This window comes from Rhipicephalus sanguineus, unplaced genomic scaffold, assembly GCF_013339695.2.
Source record: "Rhipicephalus sanguineus isolate Rsan-2018 unplaced genomic scaffold, BIME_Rsan_1.4 Seq405, whole genome shotgun sequence".
NCBI classification, from domain to species: Eukaryota; Metazoa; Arthropoda; class Arachnida; order Ixodida; family Ixodidae; genus Rhipicephalus; species Rhipicephalus sanguineus.
The window spans coordinates 1-22,783 of record NW_023615183.1 but is presented as its reverse complement, the minus strand read 5'-3'; the positions used below and the strand labels follow the sequence as shown (position 1 = coordinate 22,783).

Here is a 22,783-nt window from a genome sequence, read left to right as displayed (position 1 = left end):
AGCAATGCATTGACAACTTTTTTCGGCCCCAAACCCTAAAGTGTCAATAAAAGTATTTTTTAGATGCGAAGTATCTTAAGGCGGAGCTCAATCCGGTGGTGGTGGTGTGCGGCGTGACCACCCTTACTGCGCATGCGCATACCCTTTCCACACACCTACTCTCCACTGCCCCTCACCATTCCCATGTCCTCTACCCCTCTCCCATTTCCCTCTCCACTCACCCTCTCCCCTCCCCCTTTCCACTCTTCCTCTGAAACGCGGGCTAGACATGCCAAAATTCTCTCCTGCGCAACGCCGTGATGAGCTCGAGCGCATGCGCGTCCCCTCCCCTTCTCTCTCCTCTCCTACGCTGCCCCCTCTCGCCCGCCTGTCGACCGCGTTCCCCGATCGCCCTGTGAGAATTACGGCCAGGCTAGATGGAAGATACACGCGCGTAGCGCCCCTCTTCGCGTTCCACGACGCGAGGTCGGTAGCATGCCCAACGAACGCCAACGGACCACGATCGTGCAAGTGCTCCGGCTTCGCATCCTCATGGTCCCCTTTAGCGGGAGATGGTGTAATTTTTTTTCTGACGCATTCGTTTTTTTCGGACATTCGATAATTCGGACTATTTACGTTCCCCGTGGAGTCCGAATTATCGGTCCTCGACTGTAACATGTCTTGTGCAGCACAGACAGTCGCACCATATACTTTCCTTTAAAGGGGCAGACAACCGCTCAGAACACAAACTGAGATAACCCTAGTAGTGGAAAGATGGTATTGTCTTAAATGAACAGTTTTTTTTGTTAAATGTGGCTTTATATTTATTTCTCCACTCAAAACTTCTTTTGGCACCTCTCGGCAAGAAAGTGAAGGTACAGTTGTTGGCAACCATGTGACCTTTTACTGGTGTACACTGTTACTATCAGCGTTGGATGCAGCACACAACTTAAAACGTGCAGGTGTGCCTTCGTCTGTACTGAGCAGAACAGTTGCGCCACCTTTGCTTGACATCTCTGATCTGACGCTCATCCGAGCGCAGCATAACATTGTTGGCTGAGGGCCTTGCGGCACCTGCCGTCGAGTTGGAGAAGTACAAAGAGCGCCTCGCAGCCTCCAAGATTGGCTCCGGCAACATCTTGCCGGTGCTAATCGCGGAGGCCACAAGTGCCTGGCTCGTGAGGTGGTAAAGGGTGACGAGCATTTGGAAAACTTATTCTATCTGCTTTTATATTCAGAACAGTTGAAAATGTCAACATGAAGGAGGTTAACCACAGTTCCACTCACTCCCGTGAATGAAGAACCTCGAGTGTAATGTGAGGAGGGCTATTGGCATTGCTATCACTTCAGAGCGTTGCTGAAGAACGCCTACGTGCACTTTAGAGGCTTTCCAGATCAAAAAAGTACTGCTTATAAAAACCAACGCTTTGGGGATCAACGGCTGCAGCTACAAACACTACGAAGGGCGAGTTTTCTGTTGCGCCGAAAAAAACTTGGTCAGGAAAAATCGGTTGTCAGAGCCTTTAAATTTAACGTCAGCCTCAAGGGCACGCGATATTAATTACTGCAAAAATTATTCACACCAAACACGTGGTCAGACGTGGTTGCAATACATTCCAAAATGAAACTTGCCCCGTTGAGAAAAGAGAGAGGCAACAGACACTCACCATGCAGAAGATGAAGCTGAAGGCGACCGAAGCGCGTGTGCCACCGGCCATTTGAGCACAGCATAGACTAGCAGGATGTTGAGCAACGAGTGGTACACTGCCACACCTGCACGTAACCATTGCCTCATATTGCAGATGCCCTCGTACGGGGAACACTGTCACTACTAGTGCACAAACACAAAAAACAACAGAGGCAGAGCAACTGAACTAGTACAGATGAAAATGGGCACTAAGTGCCACTTGGGCATAGTCGTTGTCTACAAGCCAATGTGGAATAACGATAGCAAACAGCTGTAGCTTTGATAAGCAATGCATACGCTACCAGTCCTGCAGATCAGTACACATAAGAAAAATGTCGCATTTGATTGCTCGAACAGGGTGGAAGTGACGAGTTGCAATGACTATACTTGTAAGCAGATGAAATTAAATGCCAATTACATATAAAAACAAAACAAAGACATTTTTGTTTCTACACGGGAACCTTGTTCCCAATGAAGATGAGCAGTAAGTAAGTGCGGTAAGACAATTCAAACTGTCACATAAGCACCGCACATACAGGTGTGGAGAGTTTCCATCACTACGTGAGGGTGCCCTCAGGATAATCAGTTATTCAAGGTGAAGCCAAAAGCCAAACTCCTTTCTTTGTCGACGATGTCTGCATTGTCCCTACTGATTGGGTGGTTAGTCATGGCTGCATCTTTGGCTAATGTGTTGGGCGCAACATTATTTTCTTCACGTCAAGTGGTGCTGCTTCACTCTCTGCTCAAAATTTTCAGTTCCACCCTGGAAGCTTTAGTGCTATTTGAAACCGAAGCTCTTTTGTTTTTGTTTTCTGTGCAATGTCCCTTCACTAGTGTATAAATCGCACTGGCCGTACTGTACGTACCAAGGCGTTGGCATCTCTTACATCACTGCCTGAAAGGTACCCGTTTGATGTACCCAATCTAAGCAGGCTAATTTAGCATGGAATTCATTGAAGGCCAAGGACTCGCCTCGTCTACGCCGCCACCAAAAGTCTATGTGGATGACTGCTTTTGATCATTAAAGAGTGCTTGGACAGTTTAGTACCTCAACTTAAAGGGCCCCTAACCATAGAGTTTCCTGCAATACTTACTAGAGGGAACTGTGGCGCTAGTATCTATGGGAGCTGAAACACATGGCGCTTCAGCCAGCATGGGAATGATGGGTAGTACACAGATTTGTCTAAACTTCGTTCTTTGGCTCCGTTTGGCTCCACGTTGCCTGCATCCGCTTTTTGCAAAACAAAGTTCAGCAAACGTTCAGCAGTTCCACTTCACCACTTTAACTTTTTGAGGCTCACCAATCCAAATCTGGCCGCGAAGTTCACAACGATCCAGTTTTTATTCAAACAAAACCAAAACACAGCAATAAACACGCCACAAGTGCGTTCGAAGCCCGCAAGTACGAAGACTAGGCAAATCTGTGTACACCCATTCCATGGTGGCTGAACGATCGCAGCGCCAGGTCCCCTCTAGTTAATTTTAGGAAACTCTATGCCCTAAACCCCCAGAGGTCGAAATTTAGTTGTGGTGTGACAATTGTGCACGAGTCTACAACGAAGACGCAGCCGTGAGAATTTTTCAAAATGGTGCCATAATAGCGGAGTTACACGCGTTTGATGATCTAAACACGATCGCTCGTTTCACTCTTTCCTTCGCTACCCTCCGCTCGTCAGCTGGTCTCCTCTCCCAAAGCCGCTTCGCCCTCCTCGCCGAGTGCCCCTCCCAATCTCACGTGACATACCGTCATCGCTGACACGCTCTTCGAAAGAGCGGCACTTCTGGCTGCCGCAACTCCGTGAACTCCGTGCTTCTCGGCTAACCGCTGTTGTTGCTGTGCCGGCCCGTGCTTGTACGAATTGTGCCGGTATGACCCATACGAATTGTGCCGGTATGGACCCGTACGGCGACAGTGTCGCTTCTTTTCTTTTTTCTAGTCGGCGCTTTGCAACCGCACACTGATGTTGAAAGCCGTCGCAAGACACTGTCGGATTCAGTCCGCACAGCTTAACAGACCACTAGGCGTGACTGTGCTGGTACGCTAGCAATTTGGCAGTTGTGTCATGGGCTGCAGTTGCCAATTTGCAAGCGCGCACACACGGGCAACCCGACGAAGAACAGCAAGGAGCGCGGGCAGCTGCTTGCAGACTAACCGGAAGTCATAGGTTCTTGTTAGACCAATCGCAGCATCGCCTGCATACTGCATCACAGATTCAACACGCTGACGTCACACATGTCACTAGGCAGATCGGAAGGGCCCGGAGAGGAGAAGAAATTGTTTCTTGGAATTCGTGGCATGGCCGCGGCTCGCAGCGCTGCCACGTGTGGCATCGATGATCGTGACAGCATTCTGCACACAATGCGCCTGTTTACTTGAAATGTTTGAAAAAATATCGGAGGTGGTTTAGGGGCCCTTTCACAGAATAGAGAGCTCGATCCAGTTCACCGTGGAAGAAGTGAATGGCCAGTTGCCCTTCCTCGATATTCTTATCAAGCGGATTGATAACAGGTTGGCATTGGTGGTGTACAGAAAACCCACGCACATGGTCGCTACCTGCATTTTGATTTTGCGCATCCAACTACCCACAAGTGGTCTGTGGTGTCCACGTTGGTGCGACGCACAGAAGGCAAGTGCTTGAACGAAGAAGACCGCAACTCGAACATCAAGAACATGCGGCACGACCTGGCTTCCAGTGGTTGCCCCGCCTCCCTCATCACATCCGTACGGCATCATCTGGCCCGTCCCCACTATTCTTCTATGGCTAAATCTTTGAAGTAGCCACATGTAACTTAAGGTGCATCCAGACGACGGGGCAAACCGCCGCCCGCCGCGGGCGGCTGAGTCACGTGATGCCGGGGCTGCAAGGGGCCCGGCCGCTTGCGCTGTACACACGCGAGAACCAAAACGAGAGGGAGATGCATGGGCCGAGGCTAGTTCAAGCCTCACGACGCAGCTTGGTGGGCGGCGTTGCGACAGTGAATTTCACACGTGCGGTGCGCATGCCTCTCACGCCTCAAGACCCCAGGCTCCACTCAGCCTTTGTCCATTCGCGCAGTACACACAGAGCTGGCAGAAACAGAAAGCCTATTTTGCGAAAGAAACATACAAATAAAGCGCGGAGTGATCGTGCAAAAGAAAAATTGACAAAATAAGCAAACGCACAACATCACAAACGTGGTAAAAGCGGGCAAGCACGGTGTGTGGCCTCCCAAGAGGTTGGTGGCGTCAGTCAAAGGGTTGGCGTGTGGTAGTCGCTGACAGAGGTCACAAGAAGCAGAGGGGAGAGCAGCAGAGGCTACGGAGCTAGAAAAACGAGGATAGGAAGCTCCGGAAAATTAGAAACAGGCATTGCCCACAGGCGAAAGTCGGGAGGGCTTCGCATGCGAACAAGAAAAAATGCAGTGACGGAAGGAATGCACTGAGAAGAACTGCGCGAGACGCGCGAAAGACCTAACTGATACCAGGTGACAACACAAAAGCTAAGAGGAAAGGACGTACCGCTACGGAAGTTCTCAGTTTGAACATGGAGGTTGCGCGAAAGAAATCCCTGGCTGCTATGGCTATCGTTGAGGACGACGGGGATCTGCAGATATATTAGTTCAAAAGTGTAGGGAACTGCTCCACCAATGCGAGAAAGTTTAACGTTGCATCGTCACTCCACGTAGTCATCTTTACACAAGCACGGCAGAACAAGTACTGGGCTGTAAAACGACGCGAATGATCCCGCGCGCTCGTTTTCAAACAGAAACACATGTTCGAATAGCCGCCGGCGTGCCCAGCTGCTAAAAAAGGATAATAAAACCCAGTTTTGTTGACACACACCCCCGCGAGCGCGCGGCCATCACGGCCCGCCGTCGAGGGCTGGTACGGGCGGCCCGTGAAAATGTTTTCGGGATTTCTCACGCCCTCCCTCCCCTGGCCGTCCGCGGCCTCGCCCAACCGAAAGTGGAGGGTCACGTGATGGCGAGGCCGCGGGCCAAAAGAGATGTTTGGCCCGTCGTCTGGATGCACCATTAGGTACAGGCATCAGCAAGACCCTCACACGTCATGCGTCCATATGTTGTGCAAGCAGCCCACATGCCCAGCCGATCCCTAGTTGCTTTACACACACTAACTCAGAGCTTGATACTCGGCCAATAAGAGGCTTGATGGTTCTCGTCACTGCACAGACATTTCAGAACTCTCTTATGTCCACAACACTCACCATAGTTGAAGCAGCAGAGCACCAGGCCACAGGCAGCAAAGTAGAAGTGCTGTGCTTGGGACTCTTGCCCAGCAGGAAATTCCGGTGGATCAGCGCCAGTGGGTAGCCTACACACACACACATCATAGTAAGCCTCAAACTGCCCTCCTTCACCGATAACACACTTTCTTGACTGTCATTACGAAGAATGCTGAGAATAACTGCTGCACCAAAGCCCTAGAACAACCAGGCTTCACTCATTTTTGGCAGTTATGACCTTTTTATACTGCCCATGAAAATGCGTGCAGTGAGCACATATAGAAACACTTAATGTCCTACAACCTCGGCATTTCACCATGGCAGTGATGCTACTGGCTTAGGCCACTTTGGAGCAGCTTTTGGAGCAGGCAAAATTGCGTTTTGGAGCAGCAAAACTAGCTTTTGGAGCAGGTGCTCTGCCTTCAACAATTCATTCTGAGCCGAAAAATTCTTAAAAAGTAATAAACATCAACCACAGCAGCGTCGACATCCGGCCAACAGCACTCAAGCCGCGGGCAAATGAGTTGTGCACTTTGTGCAAGCAGCACTCTCCTACATCTATGATGTCAGGGTATGCTTCCTGCATCTTTTTTCTGAAGCTTTTCACTGCATTAGGCCATCCGTAGAATTCAAATGACATTTTTCTGCGGCAGGTCCATCACTGCTCTCCGCACTTCACTAGCCAAAATTTCCGAAGTCGCAGAGCCCAGCCGGAAAGACTGTAGGTGTTCCACAACTCGCTGCATTTTGTTGGAGAAATGCCTAACTATAACATCAAGTTGTTGGCACCTCTGTTCAGGAAGAGGGGTCTCGTCAATGCTAACAGAAAAAACCACATCCTGCTTGTTCAGCTCGTCAAGCACAAGTTTCTTGAATATGGCCCGAGGCCATCACTAACTATGTAGGATGCCTTGAACCTCTTACAACTAAACTGCTTCGCTGTTTCGGAATCTCCAAATATTTTGGGAAACAAGGCAGTTGCTGTGTCGGCCCACGAGTATGGATGCCCTTGAGAGTCATGCCAAGCACAGAGTTTCTGCGTTTGTCACGCGGTCACACTGCAAAACGTTCCATGGACTGCCGAATTCCAAAGTCGGCTGGATCGTTTTCGGCCGCTGCAGTCCCCTGAAGCGTCTCAATGACGACTGGTAGCATCAATGTGCCGTTTCATGGCTGCATGTCGCTTGACTGCTGCTACGCCATGTTGCCTACAGTTGATGCTTTGATTACAAAAAAAACACAAAACGCAGTTCCTTCGTCCGCTTGACAACACCATATTGATATATTTTGTCTCCATTTTCATCACTCTCATGGAGAACGTCCGCGTACAGCGCGATGTCGCTCTCAATAGGGGAACTTTATGTAGTTAGTTTCATTTCTGAAAGTCAGAGTACACCCCTTTGGCGCAGGCTTGGCGCAGAATCGCCAAATTTTGAGGAAATGTAGCAGGTTGTAGCAGCCAGGGCACTTTGGCGCAGTCTGGCGCAATTGGCGCAGCGGTAGCATCACTGCCATGGTCAAAAGCAACTGGCAGAAGCAGCTCAAATGGCCCTCTGCCACAAAACTATACGGCAGACAGGCTTTTTCCCAAGTGAAATGTGCTTCCTCACTGTAAATTTCTCACCAGATGGCACGATTCTGAGAAGTGTCTGGCACAGCCAGAATCTTTACTGCCTCACTGCCTGCATTTCTGGAGGGTTGAAGAGTCTACAAAAAGCTTACGCTCTTTTCCAGTGATAATCTTTTCAGTAATGCATGCACATTACTGTACGCACGGAGTGCGCAATCTTCACATGAAGTGGTGGCTAACCAATAAACCTTGATGTGCCCCCCGACGCACGCTGGCAAAAAAAAGTGTTCCACACTCGGCGCCTGGGCTACAAGTTGCACCGGCTAATGCTTCCAGGTATTAAGCACACATAAATAGCCTGCAAAAAAGTGGACAGAGAGTGTCCTTCATCGTAGATCAAATGGTTGAGCACTGGACACGTAATTCAAAGGCCGTGGGTTCAGATCCCACCGAGATAAAGGGCGATTTTTCGTCCCCTTTAATTCCTTTCAATTTTAGTGAGAATCATTACACTACAATTAAGAAACCACAAATAATGTATCCCTTATGCTTTCCTTGGTTTAACCGTCTGTCAATTTCATTAGTTGCGTATAATACAGAAAACGAGCCTCTCAGTATTTTTGTACTTTCAAGTAAGTAAGTTAGTTGTGTTGTAGATGGATCTCGAATTGATGAAGCGTACTCTAGTTTAGGTGTTCCAGTCTAGAAGCTTACAGGGAATGCTCGTTAATGAAATGGGTCTCTAGTTGATAGTGCACGAGGGTTACTTTGTTTTAGAGTAAGCACCACCTTACAGACCACATTCTAACAGTTTATTGGTCAGCTGCCCGCTCCTAAAAAAGCCACGAGTCAAAAAGAATGTTCCAGATGAATCCATGGCCGCAAGCGGCATTGGCAATGGTCGCAAGTGGCACCACACAAGCACCCAAGAAAGTGGACCAAGAAGCAGTCACCACCATCACCACACAAAGCATACACTGTACACATAAGCGTGCACGGTGTGTTTTAGCTCCAGCAGGCAAGGATTTTTTTTTGTCCCCTTTTATTTCCTTTTGTCATAACAGTTACACTCCAATTAAAAACTGCAACAAGTGTCCCGTATGCTTTCCTTGGCTTTAGTAACTGTTACCTTCATACACACGAAGATAAAGTGCATTAACGCAGAGCCAACAATTTCTGTTAATTATGAAGAATGCCCCTTTGGTACCAACTAAGCATTTAAACATCGCTGGCATGCCTCCTCAACATTTGTATACGGCACGTTTACCTTGATGTATGCATGACTGTGCACTAAGCTCAATGTTTAAAGTGTAAAAGCTACACAATAGGTTAGAGGGAACAATAGTGGACAGCTAATCACAACCACCTGTGCTGCACAAGACCCCCCATGATCATTTCTGCATCGTCCAAATATCAGCTGGAGATCAAACTTAACAGCATAATACTGCCGTTCCCAAGTTGTGGCAGATCCTTGTGACAAATGTGCTCAGCAAACACCGTGTTTATTAAATGGCAGTAGAGGACACGGTAGGCAAGTGACCCTGACATGCTCTGTCGCTCTCTTTGAAGCGGCACACCTGTGCCGGTGAACGTGTTTTTTGTTAATGCTCTTTTTTTTCAGAAAGAATGCACACATGCTTGCAATGAACACGAGGAAATGAAAATGCCTCGATTCCAAAGTACAAATTTATGATAGGCATCGTAAGAGTGCTGCTTATACACTCTCCTCTCGCACTCACTCAGACTGCAGGTCAGCACAAGGAAACTTCTCACTGGCATCGAAATGTTGTGCCTGCAGCAGCAGCCGTAATTACAACTAGAGCAACATGTGTGAGCCTCTGTTTATTTGCCATTTCTACTACGAGATTCAATGTCAACTACTCCCATGTCTCCCACATATATCGGCCAAGAGAGCGGTCACACTACACCTAGGCTGGGAGTGGCCTCAATCTGGCAGGAGCCGTAAACATTTTTCTGTGTCCTGGTGCCCATCAACAACCAACCCTTTTTTTTTTTTTAGCTGTGATAAGCCTCCGCCTATCATTTGGGAAAACTGGAGGCAGTTTAAGCTTCACCTTCTAGAGTGGAACACTACGGCGTTCCACTCCACTAAGACGAGGTGGTCGTCGATAGCCCAAAACAACTTGACATAGATGCCCCACTCCCGGACGAGGAAGGCTGTGGCAGACAACAACGAATCCATCACAAGAGCACCGTGGCATAAGAAAAGAATGTCTGTGCGAGTGACATTTTTGATAAGTAGCAAAGTAACAAATGCATGTCTTAAAGGTGATACGCGCACCTGTGCAGCGTATGTTTTGTTGATGCTGTGGCTGATGATGATGAACTACAGCTCTGCCCTCTGCAATGGAGTGGCAGGGCTTAAACCACCCACTCTTTCCGCAATTCACACAGTGTGCACCCGTGCAATTTTACACTTCTGCCACACAAAATTTACGCGGTCGTGTTAAAGCGGCTGCGTCACAGACATTCTATTGTCAGTGTTGGAGTCGGTTGTGAACAAAAAATAGGCGTTGTCTGTGAGTGAAAAGTTGAGATTGGTGCAAATATTAAAAATCAGAAATAATAAAAAAGTCACAGTTTCGCCGCAAGGGCGAAGCAATGAATGCGATAGCAAGAAACTAATGCTACGAATTGAGGCTCGCCAATGGATCTTTCAGTTTGAACAGCGCTCCTGTTGCAAAGGCGGCCGAAGCAGCGAAGGAAACTAGCGTGCTTCAAGTGTCAGCTGTGACACTTGATAGTTCGCGCTCATCTTCTGTTTGTTCGTTTAGCGGCCCTTGAGCTCGAGTGACTTTCGTACGCTCCGTAACATGAGGCGGGCATCACGGTGAAAGCGTGAAACATCCCTCTTCCCCTCACGAGAAAACCGCGCGAGCAGATAGCGGAAGGGCAAGGTTCTCCCTGTGCAAAGATAAGAAGAAGCGAGCGAGCTCGCTGACGACTTTTAAATGCGCCCGTCGCGCTCGTAGCGCCATCTCGCCGGTAATGAAGAAACGCTTATAAGCGCGGGCGTCTCTGAGTCCGTCCAGCGGTAAAGGGTGTGTATATAACGCTTGCCGTTAGCTACGTGGAGGATCTCCGTTTCGTGGCGTAGTGGGTAGCACCACTCGCTGCGGAGCAAGAGGTCCCTGGTTCGATTCCACACTTCGGAAGCATTTTTCTGAATTATTTTTCTTTGGGGCTTTTATATATATTATACATAATTATACATATACGGTGCATGACGGCGGCGACGGCGATGGCAGAATTCAGCCAAGACTGTCCATATAATTGCTATCGCAATAAAACTACGGTTTGAGCCAGGATTGAACCCAGGCCTTCTGCGTGGCAGTCGGGTGTCCCAACACAGAGCCACACCTCAGTCATACAGGCGTCATGTAGTGCGAGTAGTCATATACTTAAAAAATACATCTATTACAGAGAAGATAGTACGTATTATAGCAAATGTATCATACCAACATCACACTGAGCACCTCTTCATGCAGTACACATCCCCACTATCTATTCCTTATACAATCCTTTCCTGCTTCGCATATGGCACTCCTACAAAACTCGGAAAATAGCGTATTCAACGAAATAGCCTGTCTACGTAAAAATACAGCTACCTATACTACTCGTTACGGTGACTATGGTTTGTACCAATTTCAAGAACAAATTATGGCATGCAAATGATTAAAAACAGATCACCGAGATTGCTGAATTCACTTGAAAATGCTGGATTTCTAACCTCAAACATAACACGGTCTCAACTAGTTTTCGCTTATTCGATCACTTTCATAGATTTTTTTGTTGGACATTTTCTGCTGAACATTTGTTGAACATGTTTCTTGAGCACTTCAGTTGAAATGTCTGATTTTTTGTTGGACATTTTTCCTGCTGTTCGAAGTTACCGCAACCTATGAGAAGTGTATACTGTAAGTGTGTGATCATGCTGTCAAATCACATTGTCCGATAATAGACTCCTTCCATACCTGTACTAATAACTATGTATTTTACATTATTTTGTAATCTTTGCTCGATTGTGTAAGTGATGTCGCTCACTGTAGATGACATCCCGATTTTAAAACTCAATCACATCACCTATGCCATCTCCGCCAACGTTACTAGAACTCAGTTTCAAAGCTCCGTATCTCCGCCAGTGGAGGAGGGTGGTCCGAACGGCGGTCGCGACAACTAGCGGCGCTGCAGTTCCGTCTTGCGCCACTATCGGTGCGTCGTCTGCTGCCACAGCATAACGCTGCGGTCCGCCGCGCAGTTGCTCGCGGCAACTTATTGTACTAGTTAGGTGGATATGCATAAGGTCGTCTGTATGCATGGCCCGCATGCGTTCTTCATTGATTGGCTAAGAATCGATGTTCGGTCTATATTGCCTTCTTGTTTATTTTGATGAGAAGTGTTTAGTTTGTAAACACTTTTTGTTTTATTTTGATGTATTCGGGTTTGACCAGCAGGGACGCTTATCAACGCTCGACGCTGTCCGCGAAGCAGTGTTAGAGAAGCTTCGCGATTGTAGTAGATCGTTTTGGTAAGATTGCGCGCCGCACGCGAATGTTCCAGCTTTGTCGAGAGATAACGCCGCCACCTGCGATATCGCTGGAAAGTTCGATAGCGCCTGTATAAAAGCCGACGTGCTAGACCGCTTGTCAGTTGATCGACGGTCGACGCTCTGTTCGCCGCTATCAGTGTTTTGCTGTAGTTTGACTTTCACTTTCCCGGCCACTAGTTCGGCCAAATAAAGAGTTTCATCTCGGACCTGCTGACTGCTGCCTTCGTCGACGTCACGACCCTGTGACAATATTTGAGGTGTCTACATTGCGCTTAACTTCCAAGCATAGGAGTTTCTAAGCGAATGAGGGTTTCCAGCGTAATTTTCATAACTACCACTACAATTTTAGCCGCTGCCGTCTTATCTAGACCAAACACAACCCAACACATTTGTAAACGCCTTTATAATGTACAAAGAAGCGTACTTACTCGAGATACAAAAACGTTCTAGAAAAACTGTACTCATGTTGTCTACAATTTATTGAAAAAAACGTTCTCGAAAAACATCAGCAATGCTTTGCAATATGTTTACAAGACACGTTTTCGCGACGGTTAAAGGGATACTGACCCAAAATCGGAAAATTTTACGAGAACTCGGTAAATGAAATCTCAGTGTGCGATTACATCGAATAGATGTCGTCTCTGGGCAATTTTTTCAGCGGATAGTTGTATTTTCGATGTCTCATCTTTCTACGTCGCATCCTTATACGGTGCCTTAAACAATTGGAACAGATCGGCCATGATGTGAGCACCGAGCAGTTATTCGCGCGTACACTGTCGCTAGAAGAGTCAGTATTCAACTTCAGTTTTTCAACTTCACCGACAGATGTTCCATACCCGCAGCACTTCTTACACTGTACGACAGCCGTTTGCGTTTCGTGCTGTAGCCGTTCACTACGCAGTTAAACTGCTCGTCAACTACAATTATCTTTTGCACAAGTAAGTCTCCGTTCCCGAAGCAAAGTGTGGGATTGGGCTAGTTGGTATTCCATTATTAAACTGCTCAGCGCAAAAAATTTGACACGGTACACATAGAAAAGAAGAGGACTAGTGCTGGTCCTCGTATTTTCTCCGTGTCAATTTCTTGCGCTGAGCAGCTCGTTTCCGAGCCGGCGAGTGTAAAATATTCCGCACATCTTGTTCGATACCTCGTCGTAAAATCTCTCGAAAATCCACTGCTTTGAAGGAATAGCGACAGCTGACAACTGATCGAATGTCACTGTGTTGCAACTCTCAGTCTCGGTAGCGTAAATAGGTAATCGCCTGCCTTTCTTTTTGCTTTGTATTTCTGGCGGCTCCTCCAAACTGGGCACTGGGCTTTCGTGGGACGCCGTGCGGTTTGGGGGGGAAGGGGGATTTGCGCCTAAACCCCGAACATTTTGGCTTTGAAATGTGGGGTGGAAGTGCTGGGAACGAGCGCGGCACGGCACCGGGCGCGAATTCCCGCTTTCCACGTGGGATCAAAACTTCTTGTCCCGCAACGACACGACGATAGTGCTTTACAATGTCATCACTCTCAAAATGAACGCCACAGACCCTGCATTTCGCAGTAACCTTCCTATCTTTGCGGTGCAAAGCTTGAATGGCGTAGGGTCTTTTGGAGGTCCGAAGAAGTGTCGTGAACGGAGTCGTCGTTGCGGTAGCCGCTCTTGCAGCCCGGCGCAAAGAAAGTCGGCATACCGCACCGTGAATCTGTTCGCCCTCGTTACGCTTCGTACATCATGCACGTGTCTTCGTACAAGACGCTAAGCCTGGTCAAGAACAGTCGCAAAAATGACGAGTGAACAAAACGCAGACGTCGCTGTAACCCACGTGCGCTCGTACATCGGCGGCGCCGATCACAAGCGCCAGCCGCGGGAGCTAGACGTGACTGCAGCGCCACTAGTTCTCACGACCGCCACGCGGACCGCCTCTCCGGCGGAGCTTTTAAACTGAGTTTGTTCTAGTAACGTTGATCTCCGCCACCTGCTGCCGCCATATAGCACCGGGGGCTAAGAGCTTCTCAAGCTGCCTATAGCAGCTTTCATCTTAGCCCCTGCCATTAGGTAACGACGTTTGCAATGGAAACAAATGAAAAAAAGAAAGCAAGAAAAGATGTAATATTACTTGACAGAAGTGTAGAATTACACCAGGCATCACACTATGTGAATTATGTAACGAGTGGTTGATTTAAAGGCCCACCCATTACAACATGCTCAGGCATAATCAATCATCAGCAACAGCATCAACAAAGTGTGCAGCTGCGTAGGCTTGTACACTGCCTTGCAGACATGTAGTGGGTAATTCAATGACACACGAAATGATGAAATATGGCGTAGTGGGCACTTCGCAAATGCACTTACAGCAGGCACCCCAAAAAGGTTTAAAATGGCCAATGTTACGAGCGCAGACATTCCTTTCTTGCAGTGCGGTTGAGGTGTCCGCCGAGCATAGCAGGCAAATGAGGAGGCAATGCTAATAGGGCCCGATCATACTATCGCATTCCACTCTCGAAAGCGAAGCTCAAGGGCCCTCCAAGCTTTTTGGCAATAGTAATTACGTGGACACTCGAGGCACAGTTTTCCCGTTGCTGCAATGTTCCATATAAAGCCCCGCACAGCGTGCATTCTATGTGCGAACGAAAGCTTGTGAAGGCTGCAGACGGGTGCGGCAGCGACTACACCTGCTTCCATCTTCACGCTATTACAAGGGATCTGCATTTTTCCACAGCACTCGACTGCCATGCAGAGTACCTGGCTTCAATGCCCGCTCAAACTGCGATTCTTATTCTTTGCATCCATTAGAGCTTTCTTAGTGGCAAGAATGCCGAGCGACTCTCTTCCAAGGTTATCCTATCAAGCACTTACTTCCAGTTTTCCAAGAATTCATAAAAGTCCTCTTGAAAAAAATTTGTGCAGCTAGCACCGAGTCGTGCAAACCTGGGTCGCAGCACAGCTGGTGGGCACCTAGCTAGTCCTGGCTAGGCATTTATATACCCTCTCACCTCTCTCCTTCGTATACTATACTATACATGGCTCTCTTTCCCCTCACCCTCACTTCCCTTTTGCACCCTCTGGCTACACTATACCATACAGGGCTACGCTTTGCTCTGCTAGCGTGGCTGGATAGCCGAGTGGTTACGATGCTCGCCTTGCAATCGTGGATGCGCAGGCGCAAATGTCACATCAATAAAATCTTCCCTCTCGCAATTTCTTCCTCTCACCCATCCGAGTTATTGCCTCCCACCCTGGACAATTGGTGCACATGTTCTGGGAGTGAAGAGGAAGAAGAGGAAGAGATCGCATGCCGTTTCATGATGATAGTTTTCTATCTATGACAATGGCAAAGCTCGAGCATAACAGCTCTGCTGTAACAGATTACTGATCTTCTGGTTCTATAGTTACATTGATGATATTGGAGTGTAACTTTACTTAAGATAAGGATAAAATTGTCAGGATAATTAATGAAATTGATGGATTGACCTCACCAAAACATTGTGAGCAGCTGGCATCGTTGAGAAGATCTAAACCACACGCTTCCTTTTAAGTGACCTCCAACATAGGCTTTGGCAAACTGGTATGAAATTGACGGTTTATTTATTTATTTATTTGTGGGACCCTCGGTACATTTTGTACATTGTAGAGGGACGGGCGAAAATACAGTGCAAGAGCAATATAAATACAGGATTATTTGTAACAAACTACAGTGCAGGCAACAATACTACATAATAGTAAATTAATACACACAGGCAGTACACTTTATTAAATACACAATGAAAATTAAATACACAAAGTGCACACTAAACAGACAATGTACACCCATAAACACGTAATTACCTGTTGGTACAATTCATTACTTCAGTTATATGTACTGATGGGCTAGTTGGTGAGCTATGATATTGATGAAGCAGCGCACGAAAATGACACAAACACATAAAATGTGTCAAACACATAAATGGAACTAATGTGTTTGTGTCATATGTGTGTGGTTTTGTCCTTTTGTGCACTGCTTCATCAAATATCATTACTTCATGTTGATTAGTGCATTGTTAAAACTAGTGGTGCCAGTGATGCTTACTGATGATGCGTAGATTATTCCAATGGAATGAGGTCCAAGGAATGAACGATTATCAAGTATGAATTACATTAACTTTATGTACGTGATCACTATGAGCTGAATAGTAAGGCGCAGGGTGCGTCCAAAGAGAGTGAATGGATGCGTTGTGGTAATAGATTTTATGAAAAAATTTAAAAAGCTGTGAAGAGCTGACGGTGGTATCTTCATTATTACAACACTAGCAGTGAGATGACAGTTAGCCAGGATGGAACAAACGGAGCAATTTTGTACTGATTTGATTTCATTAATTAATGAGACTTGATGCATCCCAGATGAATGAGGCATGTTTCTAACTGGGGGGGGGGACGTAGGTTTATACGACAGTCGTTTTAAACAATTTTTTTTTACGTATCCCAATGAGCGGTTAGCTTTATTATTATGTACTGTATGCTGCTTCCAAGAAAGGTCATAGGTAATTTGAATGCCTAGATAGCGGTAACTTGTGGTTCAAGTTGAGAGTTTTACTAAGGAGAAAGCCTTGGATGCCTCATCAAGCAAGAAAAGTGACTGGCGGCAGCAGCGACGACACAAACGATGCAAAAAGGTCACGTGATCAGAGATTATGTCTTGATGACATTATGATGTGGTCATGTCATCACACAAGATCCTCCCGTGGTCACAGCTGTGCCCATCCTGGAGGCACAGCTTTGAACAGAAAATAATTTTTGAAATTCCCCATTGCTGTCAATGGGGAAGTTCACTGAGGAAGTTGCCATATCAGCAAGTGGGAACATGAAAAATTATTTTCTTGCTTCAAACAAAAAATGTTATGATAAAAGTTGCCAAATAAGAAGAACTGCTTATTTGCTTTCAACTGAAGTACAACGCTGATTTTTAATTGGAGCACCATGTGATGCAAATTTCATCTCAATGTAGGCCAAAATGAAGATTTTCTCAAATTTGTGACCATTTCTTGCAAGCTTTACAAACTACAGTGGTTGGAAAATGTTTTCATCACGGAATACACCTCCCAGAGAGTGAGTATTGATTACTCCGATTTCACACATTGCACAATTTTACAGGGGGAAAATGCAAACATGGAACATTTGGCAAAATTCTGGAGGCAGGGAAGTTGAGATAATATTTGAATGCAAACAACTTAGACACAAATGCCTTTGCTTAATCAGTTTGGGTTAATTATTAGGCAAAGGCATTTGTGTAAGGTGTTTGAATTCGATACTGAAACAAGAAATGATACAAGAAAGGGAGTAAGTGCTGAAGGTCATGACGCGAGCGTCACGTAACTTCTTTCCCCCGTGCCACCCTCCTGCTTAGAAAGCAGTTACAGCGTGCAACAAATCTCTAACTCCGCTCGTACTTGATGGATTCTAAAAATTTTTGCAGCAGTCGATTCGTAAGCCAATGAACTCCTTTAATGGAGCCATTCGACGATTACTCAGAAAAGTGTTGCAGGGACCCTGTACGGTGGGCAGCAGAGAAAGATGCATGTTGGCGTTCATGGAAGCAGCATCATCTTTTCCAGCCCATTAATGTCAGCTCTCTCAATGTCCAGTGCAGGTGCAAAAGAAGAACTCATTTGCGTCGCTACAGATTCCAACTTTGTCACCACAAGCAGGTGACAAATGCATTCGACATCGGGCCTTGTTGCGAGCATGAGAGCATGATACGTATTCTTCGTCAGAAGAGCTTAATGCACATGGAGGCAAATAAACAGTAGCGCAAAACTGCAGGATTTATGAGAATGAAACAACTGAGCACACTGCAGCCTATTCAGGGTGTAATGCCCAGTGCCTCTTGTGGCAGCTCTGCTGAGAGGCGGGTCGGAGAGGGCTGCCACAGACCACCTCTACTTAGAGGAGGCACTGCTCATGGATTACGGCTGGCAGTTTTGTCACTGTCTGTTCTAACATAAATATACATATTGTGCTAGCTTTGGTTCAGGCATCTGAAGTGAAGCGAACAATAAATCCTTGTCCGGCAAGTAGTGCCAACATAAGTTTATATAAGTAACGGAAAAATAAGAACACGTATACAGTCAGAAGACGGGGCCCAAGGAACTAGACAGATAACTCGTAAATGCATTTAGCCAGGCTAGTAGGCATTCATGCATTGGTATTCATGTTTTGTATTCAAGTGTGAAAACAGTTGTCTGTCTGCTGCCAAATAGGGGCAGAGGCCTTTGGCAAGCCACTATAAGAGCGGCTTTTCGCTCCTAAGTGTTTTGTTTGAAGATGAATTCTGAAATAAAGGAATGTACTGATTGAATGCTTCCACAATACTAGCAAACTGGACAAAGACTGCACGGAAAGAGACGGGACAAGCGCTAGACCACTCTTCAGGGCAAACAACAAAATCTTTGTCCGCAGTACTTGACAAGTGAGGAAGGATGAGAACGCATAAACGGCGAAAATAACTTCATCGCCGTGACTACTGGCCGGTCAGGGTTTGTTGTTCGGTCTAGCGGTTGATTGTCTCATGTCTTTCTGTGTAGTCTTTGTGTGTGTTTGCTATTACTGCGGAAGCATTCCAGCGAAGCATTTGTAAACCATAGGGTGTTCTGCTGAGGCTCTAGAAAAATGGCAAGTTTTTATGTGTTCTTTAAGTGTGTGGCATACAGAGCTTGCTGCCTCGAGATACACCGCCTATCCTCATAAGCTATCTCTTTAGAAATGTAATAAATAGCATTACTTTTGTCTCTACCTTCCTGTATCGCAAAACTATGACTGAAATTGCTTGAATAACCTTCGCATAACAGGTTTCAGTTAAGCACGAGGAGTGCCGTTTCAGTATTGTGCTCCCGGGACGACTCGATTATTCCGCAAAGCCCCGCAACGTCCACCAAAGTGTATTAAAACGCTGCGAGGAGTGATGGCAATGCGGAAAACGGGCTCCACAACGGCGCTCGATCCCCCAACAAAAGCGCGCACATCCAAGCCAGTCCACCTGCAAACGCAGCGCACACAGCCCGACTCTCATCGAATCGGTCTGCGTTCAGGAAGCCTTATAACCTCGGGACTTTTTCCTCATGCAGCTCGGCCAACGAACCCGAGCACGGGACATTGTGCTGGCGTGCCCCCTCGGATGACGTTCGCTTTCCTCAAAGGGCGCTCGATTAGTTAGGCACGTCCTAACTCACCCGATAGGATGGTGAGGAGAAGCCGGAATGCTGCTTCCGAGGATCCCAAGTAGGCGGCCACCTGGCCCAACATGCCCGGCGCGGTCATGATGCGGCACGCGGTCGAGCACCCACCGCCAGCGAGCACGTCACGCGGGGAGAGCTCCTCAAGAACAACACCGGCGGTGACGGGCGGACGTCGTGGTCATGCACAAGCGCGTAGCGCACTGCTGCAGCGCTGACGAAGAAACCTCGGAGAGCGAACGTAGCACGGGCCGCACCAACCGTACCACCACTGCATGTAATGCATGAGCAGCCAGAGCAACAGTGTTGCCAGCTTACGCTGCCCAGAAATCGCTGAAATGTTCCAGACTGCGTCCTGCTCTGCGAAAACAAAACAAAAAAAAAGAGAAAAAGAAGCGGCGACGAGCGCCGCGGTGGCAGCAGTGGAACTAGGAAGTGGAGGGGACTAGCTCAAATGAGCTGTCCGTATTCCTCCCTCGCGGTTGCGCAGATCTCTGCAATAATGACAGAAAACATCGCACTAACAAACACGCGCGTTCAACTGCGGGCGTTCGACTGGTAATTGACATTCCACACCGTCGCGAAGTAGAGCGACGCATGCCACTCCGGAACGTCAAAGACATGTTCTCGCTAGATTTACGTCAAATGTCTGAACGAGTCCGAAAAGTAAAAGTGACGCGGCCACGTGGTAAACGATGATAATTTAGTGATGCCCTGTCTCTTTGCGATGGGGCATAGAGTTTCTTAAACTCTATGCGATGGGGGATAGAGTGTCCAGGCGTTGAGGAGAGGAAAACACCACACAAGGAACTAGGCACTACAAAATCTACAACACGACTGCTGAGGCTAGAAAAGCCTTGTTTAGCCTCTAGTTCAGGGGAAGAGGGAAGCTTGAAGAGATGAAAAATTCGTGAACACGGGCGACGCTGGAACCGACGTTCCCGTAAGCGGACTTGCCTCTACAAGGCTGCAGCCAATAGAATCTATGGCTTACGGGCTTACGGGAACGTCGGCTCCAGCGACACCGCTAATTTTTTTTTGCTTAGCCTCTGTAACACCAACGCGCATTTCTGCATAGTCTCGCGACCATAACGTTTTTTATGTGAACTTTATGCTCACGACCACTAATGCGAGCAAAGTTTCGGTTCTATTCTACTTATTGGCGGACATTTGACAACTCCTGTGCAACCAGGGTGTCAATGGCGGCGTCCTTAGAGCGGCGGTATCATGGCGCCGAGCGTCGGGTAGACAACGGCAGGATGGCGACAGTCGAGTACGATCTCAACACGTCGGGGGGCCTGATGCCCGTAAGTAGGCGACCAGGGATGATGCCCGTGCACTGCTCTCACTGCACTCGTTGGTGCGCGCAGCAAATCCAGGCACTGATCGCTCCCCCGACGAGCGAAGAGCGCAAGCCACCCGTGCGCTGCCACCGTCCTGCGGCCGCGCCGTCAACCACGACTGCTGCGACAGCTGCAAAGAAGGCGGAGACCTCATCTGCTGCGACAGATGCCCTGCGACGTTCCACCTGCATGCCAGTGAGTTGCGCGACGCCCCTTGTGGCGATGCTGCCCAGGTCTGGTCGAACCTTACTTGGCATCGGTTATGCTCTGCTCCTTATGATGCCGCCTTTTGTCTAGGATGCGCTGTGGCTTCTCGGTCAATCCACCTGGCCAGTGTGGGCATACTCTGACCGTGAAGGTTTAAGATAACTTTACCACTTTCGTTGGCATTAACGACGCAGCGACGGTCATATGGAGGAAGTGTTACTCCTTTGCACCTACGTTTGCATATAATCAATACTCAAAGCTGCGTGTCATTTTCGGCATTACCAGCAAAGCGGCTCGCAACTGCAGCACCCAGTGTGACACAGTGTCCATCTGTGCCACACAGAAGGGGCACGTCATGCGAAGAGGGCTAATTCTGTGCCACCTTCACGCTTTCGTTACCGTGGGAAAACGGGCAACTTTTCGTAGGTTCTTGTAGGTATTTTTTTGTAATAAGTAATACATTGGTTATACTGTAATGCAATACATCAATAGAAAGCTAAGTAAATGTGCTTTTGACGTGTTTCAGTTTTAAAAAACTGAACTTGGAAAGTAATATGCAGAAAAAATCGTTGAAGGCAACATTTCTTGGAAACTTGAAAGAACATTTGCAGTTGTATGCTTACTACATAAAGAAGTAGATCTGAAAAATATTCTGGAATATACAAATTGTTTAGATAGGAGACATCTACCTAACAGAAAAGTTTCCCCGACCTAGCTCAACAACTGCACGAGTTACACTTATTTCAGCAAAGCTTCAATTTGGGCTAGTTGGTACGGCATAGCAATGTAAATGCGCTGAATGAAGCACAGACGAGAACGTAACAGGGGACAGGACAAGTGGTCCTGTCCCCTGTTACGTTTCTCGTCTGTGCTTCATTCAGCGCATTTACATTGCTACACTTATTTACTTGTTGCCTAGTAGAAAGTGCCTTGTTCAGCCACGTTGCACAGTTTTTTTCTTTTATTGCACAAATTTCTCACGCGCAGAAGCACAGTAAATATCAGTAAAAAGGGAAAGGAATGGGCTATTGAACCATGTATATGTACAAATTGCGCTCTATTGTTGCTCAAGAAAAAAATCTTAACTGCGAAAGTACAGTGTCGCAGATGGCGTCAAACATCATTAGGTATCACTTCACTACACAAAAAATATATGGAATTGTATAATCACTGCTGCTAGAAGCAGCCAAATGATCGCTTCCAGGTGCAACAGAATCACCAGAAAGGCGTCATTCGCACGAGGGACCGGCAACAGAAGCGTCTGCCACAAGGGTGTAGCCAGAAATTTTTTTCGGGGGGGGGGGGGGTTAAACCACACTTTATGTATCCGTGCGTGCGTTTGTATGTGCGCCTGTATATATACACCTGCAAAATTGAAAAATTTCGAGGGGGTTTGAACCCCACCACCTTCCCCCCCCCCTTGGCTACGCCCCTGGTCTGCCATGTTCGTAACTGACAGAGCTAACCGCTAAAGTGACTTTAGGAACCGCCGCTTAAAATCGCCGCCGCACATGCACAGGGGGAAAACAAACTACACAAAAAAATGAAAGATTGGTACCTAGAGAATACGACAGATGGCGCAGCAAGTCCATAGGAGCGCTCATATTTTAAAAATTGCTTGTGGCACGTATGGGTCACCGGTGACCCATGTTCTGCAGACATAGTAACGAAGAGTTAAGATGTCGCCTGAGTTTTACCATGCAACATTTCATTTGATGTTGCAGTGGGCCCTTGGATTAGGGGCACCAGCCTGCCGAACAAACTCCATTTTAACCCCCATATTTTCTGCGGAGCACTGGGGTACGAGCGTGTCCGATGTCTATACATAGTGAAGTTTTTTCTCTACTTACTCAACCATCGTAACTTTTCTTTTTATTATGGCAGAACATCTTATAGATGGTACTTGCAAAATTTTGTGAGGGAGGAAAGGGGCCTCTTCATGATGCATGCTGGATGTTCGTATGTCAGCATTGCTTGCAGTTTGTTTGCATCAAAATGTTGCCACAGGAA

General features: G+C 47.3%; 2 protein-coding genes across 2 annotated transcripts in view; one reads left to right on the top strand and one right to left on the bottom strand.

Moving 5' to 3' along the window:
- LOC119377212 (lysophospholipid acyltransferase 5) overlaps positions 1–19,510 on the bottom strand; it is a 35,827-nt gene extending 16,317 nt beyond the window's left edge. The window contains exons 1-3 of the mRNA XM_037646786.2: positions 19,221–19,510; positions 5,872–5,978; positions 1,647–1,752 (exon numbers count right to left, since the gene is read on the bottom strand). Coding sequence (XP_037502714.1) covers positions 1,647–1,697 — 51 coding nt within the window. The 5' untranslated portion in view covers positions 1,698–1,752; positions 5,872–5,978; positions 19,221–19,510. The remainder of the gene's footprint in view (positions 1–1,646; positions 1,753–5,871; positions 5,979–19,220) is intronic.
- A 908-nt stretch (positions 19,511–20,418) lies between these two features.
- Positions 20,419–20,761, top strand: LOC125756654 (PHD finger protein 12-like; the record flags this gene model as incomplete). Its single annotated transcript, XM_049411557.1, has 2 exons — positions 20,419–20,530; positions 20,594–20,761. Coding segments are annotated over exons 1-2 (276 nt in total), but the record flags the coding sequence as incomplete, so codon positions are not given.
- Positions 20,762–22,783: the final 2,022 nt, after the last annotated feature.